General features: G+C 37.6%; 1 protein-coding gene across 1 annotated transcript in view; it reads right to left on the bottom strand.

Moving 5' to 3' along the window:
• Nucleotides 1-2,127: 2,127 nt before the first annotated feature.
• PCNX1 (pecanex 1) overlaps nt 2,128-11,545 on the bottom strand; it is a 93,754-nt gene continuing 84,336 nt past the window's right edge. Inside the window, exons 33-35 of the mRNA XM_015823519.1 lie at nt 4,812-5,251; nt 3,097-3,237; nt 2,128-2,507 (exon numbers count right to left, since the gene is read on the bottom strand). Of these exons, the coding sequence (XP_015679005.1) occupies nt 2,367-2,507; nt 3,097-3,237; nt 4,812-5,251 (722 nt within the window). The 3' untranslated portion in view covers nt 2,128-2,366. The remainder of the gene's footprint in view (nt 2,508-3,096; nt 3,238-4,811; nt 5,252-11,545) is intronic.

The raw sequence follows: 11,545 nt of genomic DNA, 5'->3' as shown, positions 1-11,545 counted from the left end.
GGGAGATGAACATCTTAAAAACTTGGAAATAAAACTAAATATATATTCTCATGAATACTAATTAGATGAGATTTATATCTAACAAAGGTGTGATTGAGATTGTGCTAATCAAGTAATTTGTTTTCAGTTATTTAAACTAAATTTATCACAGTCTAAATGTATCTACATATAATCATATCAAGTCTTGAAATTATAATCTCTTTCAATAAACCTATTTAGTTTCAAATATAATCAATAGTGTGGAGTATCCTGTCAGAGTGCCATTTTTTGTTCCTATTAATAATTAAAAATAGGAAAGAAAAATCTTATCAGAAAAACCCATTTTTCCACATTACAGTTTTCATTGCCTAATTCAAGTTAACCTTCCAAAGCACTCTCTTTATCAATGGATTTAATATATTCAAAATGACTGATTAATCTTTTTGAAAGGTAGATTGCGTTTCTTTCTATTTTTAGGAAAGTCAAAAAGATAAATGAATACTTAATTGTCAGTTAAAATGTGAAGATAGATGGCTGACAAAACTCAGAAAATGGTTTTTCTCTTGTTCATAAAATGATGAAAATATGATAGCATCAGGGTTTAAATTGGGGGCATTCAGACATTAGCAGGTGATGTATATTTTACCAGAACAGCAAAATTTTTCTGAAGCTTTTTTCTATATTTTATTATTAATGCTGCTCCCCCCACACACAAATCTTGTGGTTTTCAGATGCTAAAAACAATTATCTGCAGCAGTGAACAGCTTTGCAAGTATGTGACCTGGTCAAGATTATAATATAGTAAGAATAGCATTTGCATTTTACTGCTATAGTATATACTTAGCAAGCCGGCAAAGGCTGTTTTTTATGGTATCGGATTGTTCATGTTGTGACATCATTTGGCTATGTTCATTAAGTGTACAATGGTTATGTTTCACTGCAATTTCTTGCTTGCAAGATCACCCAACACAGGAATAGTTCAAAAATAAAAGATGGCTGCTTCTAAAAGCTACAACTGCAAATTGTTCTGTTTCCCACTGAGCCCAGGCTTTCAGATCACATGAAGGAAATAACTACTGCACATAAAACTTTCCATTAACATTGTGAGCAAGTCATAGAAACAGCAAGATAAAAAATTGCAATTTTGTCCCCTTACTCTGTTGCTGTTGGAGTAACTTGTTTCCCTGACAACACACACTAAAAATTCCAATCAGTAAAAATCGATGATATGCAATATAAATCAGTTTCACAGTTATATGCAAAGTACAATTATTATAGAATATATAATTACTGAAAATAAATTCAAGTCACAGAACATAATAGCAACTAAAAGGAACTAAAACGCAAAATGATACAGATAATACGATACAACATGCCTTCTGATTTTTGTCTTTTCATTTTTTAAAAAAGTAAACTATTTTGCTTAATAAAGGAGTAAGTCCCAAAACAGAGATAAAGTCACAACCTTATTTAAAACAATGTATCTCATCCAGTTTTCCAAAGGAGCCCAGTCATATATTTTTGTTGACTCCATATTGGAAAATAACAAAAATAACAAAAGTAGAGAAAAAATATGCACAATTGTATGATTGAGCCCATCGTAAAAAAAATACACTATTAATTGGTTTCACCACGAGTAGGCTTCCCTGTAGTTTTCTTCTATAATTACTGGTAATCCATCATATATTTTAAACAGGACAGAATAAATAAGTTGCTGGGCAATTTTAAGCCAAAAATGAACCAATGATACTTCCTACCATATGGAGGAGAAGGTGGTTAATCCCAAAGGCAATTTAAATAACGGTATTTTCTTTTATATATATATATTTATATCAATAAATGTTCTGAGCAATCTCAGATTTTTGTAGTGCATTGCCATAAAAAAAATAGTGCAGTTTTCTCAATGATCTTTTTTTCCACTTAGAAGAAATAAGAAGTTTGAAATCTGGTTACACTTGCAGTTGATGAAACATTCTATTCAGCTTCACACTGACCTCAACATTTATACAGTTTTCAGCTGCTTTAAAAAATGAATTGAATCTACATTAATGAGACAAAATATTTTTGGCAAGACAATTAGAAAAATGAGATGCTCCTGTTTTGAAACTTGGAAAATGTGGGATTGTTTTAAAGCATTGCAATGGATAAAATAATGTATAAAGCAAAAGATACATCCTGTTTACCCTTCATGCACAATATTTTCTTCAGTAGCTAACTTGAAAAAGATCAAAAGCACCCCCTTAACTGTTTTGGAGACTGACATCCTACCCTTAACTTCATTTTCAAGCCTCTTCCTATTACTTAAGCTGTTAGAGTATTCTTCTGAGACTCCTTACTTCATTTCTAAACATTGTGGAGATGGACTAGATTTTAATTGTCCAAGAAGGTCACACTTCAGCCCCAAGTTCCAGGACTCCAGTTTCAATCACTGCAACATATTTGTCTTCAATTTGGACGAGCAAGATGGTTTTGTCTATATGGGACCTATGCCCTGGATCTCTGCTGCAAGGCACCCAACGGTGAATCACCTAGCAGAGATAGCAAGCAAAGAAAATATATTAGAGCTGTAATACTAGAACCTTATCATTTCTAAGTAATATATACAGACTACGTGAGGATCAAGATTAGGCTTTCAGATCTTACTTATCTATATTGTTGTTCCAGCACAGAAACTATTCTGATTCTACTTTTGAACGTTATTGGTAAGAATCTTCTTTGCTATAATATTGAGAATAAAATAATAATAGAAATATTCCTATATTTCACAGGAGAAAATACATTCAGAACTGAAACAAGGAAACAGGAAAAGTCATACTTCGGTTAACAATGCATTTCATTACATATATGTATTTCCCTCACATGGATTTACTATGCTCTTACCTTCCAAGAAACTATGCAGAATTGACTGGGTCTTAAGTTGTTGTTGTTGTTGTTTTAAAAAGTTAAGATTTCCAGAACAAATAATGCAAAGAGATATGATGCATATTCCCGTCTATTGTTATAATTTAGAATTTATAGAATTAGTTTTTTCTTACTGCTCCACTTTTTGAATTTACGTACAATCAATATAATCTCTGAGCATGCCAATAACAAAGGCAACTGAGGAATGAAACTCACATGGCCTTCCATGCCTTCCTGAGGATTCCAGTCTTTCCAGCTGTTTCTTCCAGCTCTTAGCCTTATCATTTCATCTGGCCACTGCAATTCTTTTCTTTTGGATAAGTTGATCCCTTCCAAAATCTGGCTAGGATCTATTATCTAAAAAAAGAAGCAGCTTAAAATTAGTGCTATGCAAGAACCGAGTCTGAAATGCCCCATTTTGAAACAGATAAAAACTTTTTCAACTTGAAATGTTTTGCATATCCCTCCAAGTATAACTGGATTCCAAACACTACAAAACCAGACAGCAAAATAAGAAAGGAAATATATTTCAAAAAACTTTAGAGAGACACAGGTTTCACACTCCTACAACTAGTTTGAGTAGAACACAAAGGAAATATGATATAATTCGTTGTTTCCCATTAATGCTTTTCTCAGGTTCCAAACTTGGGTCACCAATCTTGGACCTCAAAGCAACATTAGACAAGCAAGCCTATTTAATGTAAAAACACTGAAATGTGGAGACTCAGTGAAACAAATCATCGCTTAATTCTCCACCTAATAGCATTATTATAACATTACAGAAAGCTGTTGAAACAGCTTTAATACTTAACTTACACCATATTTTCCTGTGATACAAAGATCTTTATTCCCTGACCATATCTTTGCCTTATTCATTCTCTATTCTTTAGTGAATGTATACCCTGAAGCACCATTTTCGAAGTGTAGCCAAAGCACAGCACAGCCCTAGAGCAGGGCTTTTCAACCAGTGGTATGGGGTACCACCTGTGGTACATTGGCACCTGGCAGGTGGTACGCGACCATCCTAGAAAAGTGGTACCAGGGGAGAGGAATGAGCTGAACCGGTGGCAGCACCACACAAGTCTGAGCGAGAGATGGCTAGGGCTGCAGGGCTCTCAGGGCTCAGCGGAAGCGCCAGGATCAGTGCTTCTTCAGGGCTGTCAGGGCTCAGTGGAAGCACCAGGATCAGCGCCAGGTTCCAGCTGGAGCTTGGCACTGATCCTGGTGCTTCTGCTGAGCCCTGAAGAAGCACCAATCAGCTGGAATGTTGCAGCATCTCCAGGGTCTTGTGATTTACATTCAGATGCCTGGCAACTGATTCATATTTATGACAGTCACAGTGTCCCAGGATCATGTGAAGTGACCAAAACCTGCTGCAGCCACCCAGCAGACGGGGGGAATAAAAACCAAACACCCCCCACCTAACCCCCACTGCCAATCCTCAACAGAAATGCTCACAACAATGAAAACCTCGGACAGGAGGAAGAGCACCGCAGGCAGGTGTCTTGCTTGGCTGTGCCTTGGGGGGCACTTTTTTCAGTGCTATTGTAACTTCAAACAGTCACTAAGCGAACTGTTGTAAGTCGAGGACTACCTGTACTTTATCACTTTTTTCCTTTTTTGGTCATCAAGTTTTTGACACCTTGCTAGGTGACTGGTGGTACTCAGATGTTGCCATATCCTAAAAGTGGCACAATGGGTGAAAAGGTTGAAAAGCCCTGCCTTAGAGGATACCAGCCCTAGAGACTTCAGTGTTACATCTGAAGTCTTCAGCGAATTCTGTATATTAAGAATTAGTTTTTCATTCCACAGGGTTGCATTCCAGAAGTGTAGGGAAGGTTAAAAAATTAAACACATAACTGTCCAGCCATAAAAATAGTCATTAGGTAGTAAAGGGATATAAACCATATCAATTCCTACATTTCATTTACCTGAATTCTGTAAACAACATCATCCCTTCTGGTTTGTGCCTGGCTCACAGGGCTCACATTTGGGCCTGCCTGTGAATCGGTGGCATTCGTCGTTCCGTCGGTCCCTAAAAAGCCAACAAGAGCATGCTGTTTGCAGGCTGGGATGCTCTGACTGGAACTGCTTGAAGAAGGGAGGCCATGCTGCATGTTGGCAATGCCAGTCTGGTTAGCGGGTTCCATTTGGTTCACCATGGACAGACGGGACTGGATGGATGAGGGAAGATTGCGAAGGGAAAGCTGGCTGGTGGAAGACCGTCGGCAAGGCACAAAGCCCGTGGTGGATGTCCGGAGGGATGAATGACGACTGCTGTAGCAGTAAGTTGACTGGCTGGCAACTGAGGCACGAGCAGGGGAATGTCTGATAAGGCTTGACTGCACAGAATGAGCACTCTGGCTGGTGCCTAAAAATAAAATATATGAGCACAGGCTATAGTTTGTCTATTCCAAGGATGTAAACTTGAATGGAAAATTGAAAAAGTTTGGATGCTGTTTAAAATTCAAATTAGATTCTGGATCAATTCCTTCCAGAAGCAGCAATGCCTATTAACTGTTTCATAACTAGAGTTTTTTAAGAAGAGACTGAACAGCCACTCATCTGGAATGGTATAGGCCGCAGGGATCTCCAACCCTGGCAACTTTACGACTTGTGGACTGCAACTCCCAGAATTCCTCAGCCCTGGGAGTTGAAGTCCACAAGTCGTAAAGTTGCCAAGGTTGGAGACCCCTGGTATAAGGTCCCCTGCTTGAGCAAGGGGTTGGACTAGAAGACCTCCAATCTATTCTGATTGATTGATTGACTATTGCTCTGTATGACTGTTTTCGAAATGTAACCAGCTGTTTATTTGTTTTGGACATTTTAGTTTTTGATATTATCATCTGAGGAGGGATAAGGCATAAATACAACTGTATGATTTGTGTGGTGTGGTTTCTACAAAGAACTTCCCAGATAGTGAAAATAACTCTAAGAAACTATTTAAGATGATCTTGACATAATGTGCAAAGTTAATTCAGATCTTTCACTGGGTAATGAAATGCAAATGTGGTAATTAATTAATCATTAAGTGGATTTACATGGCCCATATGGAAAATATGACCAGTTGGCCATATTGTTGATCAGCAAAGGTGAAGTGAAAAACCAACAACGACTACCAAGAATGGACCCGACAGAAACAGAAACTACTCAAAAGGTCATCTAACCTCTCAACCCCCAAACTTGGAGCACATTCTAGTTTTAGCACTTTATAGCGCTGGCCTTATGGAAAGCTAGTAAGTTGGAGCCAATCTAGTCTTGGGGAATATGGTTTTCCAGAGGACAGGTGCTATGACAGAAAAGACTTGTTTCCCAAGTCCTGTAGCATTTTTTTAGTCAAAAGGATAGGAGCATGCCTCTCCTGTCACACAGGTAGAAACAACTGGAGAAAGACATTCTGACAAATAATCTGGCTACATTCAATTGAAGGTTTTATAGATGAGAGCCAACACTTTGAATTCCATCTGGATGCACACTGGAAAACAGTGGAGCTTATGGAACTAAGGTGTAATATGGGCCTACTAAGGTGTTCCCATTTCTGCCTGCACCACTGCATTCTAGACCAGCTGCAGCTTCATATAGCACATCGCCATGACAATACATAAAAGTAATCTACTCATTAGATGACCAAGGCAGCAGTGACCATGAGCACTGCCTCCTGATGCAGGAAGATGTACAACTGCTTTACAAAACAAAAAAGGTCCTCCTAGACATGGCTATCACTTGCTCTTTGGAGTCAAGAAGAACTTCCCAAATTGTGCACTAGATCTGTTTGGGGCAGTGTAACCAAAGATGAAAAACCCCTGGATCTGGGAGACCCTAAAACCACAGTCACTCAGTCTTGCCAGGGTTGAGCTGAAGCCTATTCTCTCCATTCAGATCACCATAACACTGAAACAAAGTATAGTGCAAGTACAAAGCTGGATAACAGCAGCATGCAATCTTTTATATTATTGTTGTTGTTGTTGTTGTTGTTGTTGTTGGCGGTGGTCTGTCACACAGTCAGCCAGATATTTAGACTGGATTTGACATTTTTATCAACCTATTGAGTCCTGGAGTAAGCAGGTTCAAGGTGACTCTGAGTGGCTGAGTATCACCCCTACCATTGGATGAGCTTGCCCAGCTGCTTCATATAGATGAGAAATAGGAATGGGAAGATCAGTTAGTCTTAAGGGAAGAAGAGGTCATGAGCTAGATCTCTCTCTTCCCTCTCTCCCCATCAACACTAACCAGAACTGGCCCTGAAGAAAAGAGGAAAATCAATGCAACTGTACCTCCCACTCTTCAGAGCTGGTTTAGAAGTGTACCATGATCAGTGGTATTGAAGAACACTAAGAGATCAAGAAGAGCCAGGATGGTCATAGCACCCCTATCCCTCTCTCACAGAGGTCATCCACAAATGCAATCAGTGTTGTTTTGGTCTCAAGCCTGGTCTGAAACTCAGCTGAAAAGAGTCAAGATAATCTGTTTCCTTCAGAACTCTCTAAAGCTGCTGTACAACCACATTCTCAATAGCCTTTTTTAGAAAGAAAAGATTGGAGATGGAATCAATGTTATCCTAAAAGGCTGAATCCAGCGATGGCTTCTTGAGCAGTGGTAAGACCACTGCCTCTTTAAGCAGTGGTAAGACCACTCCCTCACTCAATGAGGAATTTGCTAGTGCCATGGCCATATGTCACAATTCAAGGAAGCCTGGGCTAACCAGGAAGAATATGGGTCAATATACAGATGACTCAAGTAAGAGTTCCAAGAACCCTTGTCTTGTCATCAGGACCCACAGGATCAAACTCTTCCCAGATAACCAAGGCAGGCTGAGTGTGCCTCAAGGCTAGAGTCCAAACCAGTTATTTCTACCAAACTGCTATTTTAGGATTGGTCTCAGAATTTTCCACTTGAAAAATGCATGCAGCTTCATGATACTGAGATTTTGGAGGATGACTTATGTCTTTTATATGTGTGCTGATCTTCACGGGAAAAAGTACACTGTATCTTTCTTATTACCCTCTACAGAATCACCAAAGCCGCAAGGTGAATGGATGGTATGGGACCTGTGGATTCCAAACATGCTTAACAGACACTGTTGACGGGAAGACAGAAGTTAAAACAACAATGTTTCAAAGTCTAATTATCCCAATCTGGCAGTGAGGTATTTGAATATATACACTCTCAGGCACTAGTTCAGTTTTACCTAGGGTGACTGGATGAGATGTGACAGGAGGATGCAATCCTACTCCAGATCCCTGTCCAACAGTTGCATTCCCACCACCTTGAGATACACTGCTCTGAGAATCATTGGCAGTTACACTATTACTTGTGCAGGAAGCACCACCTCCAGCATCTGAGTCTTCAATGTTTCCTCCACTGTTGCAACCAGCACCACAGCCTTTTCTTAACCTGAACATAATAATAATAAAAAAAACAATAGCAAGCAGACTAAGAAAGTAAACATCAAAATCTTCCAAAGATATCTTGACCTATACTTTTCATGTTTATTTATCATACATTTTCTTCCAGAAATTCATGATGGCATCTCATAATAATTTCTTGAGACAGGTAAAGCTGAACAAGCGGGCCCTGTCCAAAAGTTATTTAACACAACACCAGTTTTCTCAGTTGTATTGAGTGTTGTTGTAGGTAGAAACAAAACAGATAAGATTGTATTGCCTAATTTACGTTCAGAAACTTAAAAATCATCCTTGGAACTGTGAATTCCAGAGAAAATTGGGTTTATTAAGGGAGCATTCTGTGTTTGGAACAGAGTTTCACAAAGAGCAAACTTTATCCATAGTTAATGTTTGCAGGAGGTAAATAATACAACTGAGATTAAAGTGACTGTTGACAATGTACTGAAATTTCTAATAAAAGCAATATTCTTGGTTTTGACAGGAATCTTACTCTGGATTTGCATTGTAAAAGGAAAAGTGATAAAACAAAAAACTTTATAATTACCATTCTAATTAAATATACTAAAATGAGCAACTGTACTCTGGAGACTTCTTTTACTCACCTGTGCCATGTAGATACTACGAAGTTCTTGATGTTTCCCAGACTGATGGCACCACCAAGAATCTCTCTTAGCTGTTCATGACTATCAGAATATGAAGTTGTCAGAGGTGAGACATAAATTGGGTATCCAATGGGCTGATCACAAGATGAGTTAATCATGTTCCTCAAAGCTTGTTTTGCATTTTGGATGCTCCCTCTTTCTGGGTTTCGATTGCGCAAGAAGACCAACTCCTGCTGCTGCCCAGCCCAAAGGCCACGGACACATTCCTTATTTACCTGCAAAAACACAGAAATGGGGAAGATAGGTAAGAAAAATGGTGTGGCAAAATGCAAATCAAGACAGCTATAACTACATGAATCTTATGACATGAAATATTCACTGATTTTACCAAATAAATCTACTAGTACAAAAGTAGTCTAAAATTACAACCATTTTTTAAAGGTCCCAAAAGTGCTTTTTTAAAAAAGGCATCTGGACTGTCTTGTTTTTTTTTCCCTTTGAAAACATTTCATTTCTCATCTAAGAAGCTTCTTCAGTGGGGAACTGAAGAAGCATCTTTGATGCGAAGTGAAACATTTTCAAAGGAAAAAAACCCAAGAAAGTTCAATTGCCTTGGGACAACCATGACCTGGATGATTGAAAATCTTCATAGACGCTTTTTAAATGCATACTGAAAACAGGATATAGGCGCGCGCGCACACACACACACTTCCATCCTAATCATAAATACCCTCAAGATTTAAACAATTTTAAAATTATACATTAAAGTTTTACCTTTTAGAAAAATAATTAAAATTCATTTAATTACTTCAGAAACATGCAGACTCTCTATTTAACTTTATGGAAAGCATTCATGCATTTATTATATAATTATTTATTCTACTTCTAAGCAAGTGTTGGCATAAACAAAATTTAAAATTTGCTTATATACAAGAAATAGATAAAAACTGTTATCAGTATGCTGCTGGAAGTAAGACATAGCAAGATAGTGAGAGGTGCCTGTGCTACACTTCTCCCAATTATGGAATTAAATATAAAATATAACCGTTTTTTTAATTTGCCTAGTTTGCAAGTCCTGCAGATTTCTTTAATCAAAATATTTAAAAACCTAAAACAATTTAACATCAAAAAATTACTTAACAAAATCACAGCATTTAAAAAAGGAATCAAAAATCAAAACACCAATTTCATACCATAAAGTAATAAATGCCTATCCTCCCCGCTTATCACATCTCATCCTAGAATAGGTGGTTTCATCCACCCCATTAAAAGTATCTTACTTTAATGACTCTAAAGATTAGATAACGCTTGTTCAGCATGATGATCTTGTATTCATTGGTGCCGTCATCCATCACGTGGCGAAGGGCAAGTAGGGAGGGAGAATTGGAAAGTACAGCACTTCGCCAAGCAGGGTCCCCTTCATGAGCTATAACCAGGTTTTGTTCATGCGTTGTGATAGCTTCATAGAGAACAGCAGGATCATCGTATTCATCGGGAGAGGTGAAATGATCCTAAACAGAAGAGCAAAAGCACTCTGCAATACGAGCCTTCATTGTGAAAAGAGAAATGATTATATTCTAGTCCAGAGTTGTTCAACCTTGGCAACTTGAGGATGTGTGGACTTCAACTCCCAGAATAGCAAGTTTGGCTGGGGAATTCTGGGAGCTGAAGTCCACACATATTCAAGCTGCCAAGAGTGAGGAACATTGTTTTAGTCTACATTAAAATTATACAGTCAAAGTTTATATTTGGCCAAACTCAATTATTGAAGGTTACATCTAATTATCAACTTAAGAAAAAAGATCTAAACAATAAAGTACGGTCTGTTTCCCTAAAAACTAACAAATTTACTACTGTATAAGCAGTCATAGATCACAGTCTAGGTTTTAAGCTGAGATGTAAAACAACTCAGCCATAATTTTTTCCCAGGGGTGGATTTGTGAGATCTGGCACCATGGCAATAACAAATGCAATTAACAAACATAGTTTTTCTCTTGTCAAAAAGATGTAAAAATTGCACTTGTTTTTAAGAAATGCATATGAAAATGAATATATGCTTCTGAAAGTTTGGTATTTAAAAAAATGAGAAAATAACCAAACAATGGAGACCAGGGAAAATTTGATAAAACAATACCAGGGAATTTTGCAGTCAGAGACATTGAAAGGTATAGTCTGCTTCCCTTCAATTCCTAGATGCTCAATTCTTCCCATTTCCATTTTATTCCAACCATTCCCCCCAAATTTGCTCTCTCCAAAACATGTTCTTTCTTACATGAGGTAACCTTGCAAGGAAAAATAGAAGCTGTTTTTAAAAAAACCAAACAGATCTGTTAAAATATCTATTCAAAACATCTATTCACTCTAGATTGAATTGCTCATCCTGCTATTATGGACAGTAAAGCAAATTCACATAACTTACATATCTTTAATTATGAAGCTATTTGTGAAAATAAATCCCATTTAAACAGGTAACTAAAAAAAATTCAAAGCCAATTTACTTCTTGGGAGTTTCCTTTCCTGATAAATTATCCTAAATAAACTGACAACGAATGGTATCGCCAGTCAATATCCATGTATTTTTCAATCTATTGGAACAACATTATTTTAATACGTTTCAATTATGTATACAAATACATGTATGAACCAAACTCTTTCTTT

The sequence above is a fragment of the Protobothrops mucrosquamatus genome, unplaced genomic scaffold (genome assembly GCF_001527695.2).
Source record: "Protobothrops mucrosquamatus isolate PMUCROS unplaced genomic scaffold, P.Mucros_1.0 scaffold1897, whole genome shotgun sequence".
In the NCBI taxonomy this organism is placed as follows: domain Eukaryota; kingdom Metazoa; phylum Chordata; class Lepidosauria; order Squamata; family Viperidae; genus Protobothrops; species Protobothrops mucrosquamatus.
Note: the sequence above shows the minus strand (reverse complement) of the source record. Positions and strands in the feature narration are given on the sequence as shown.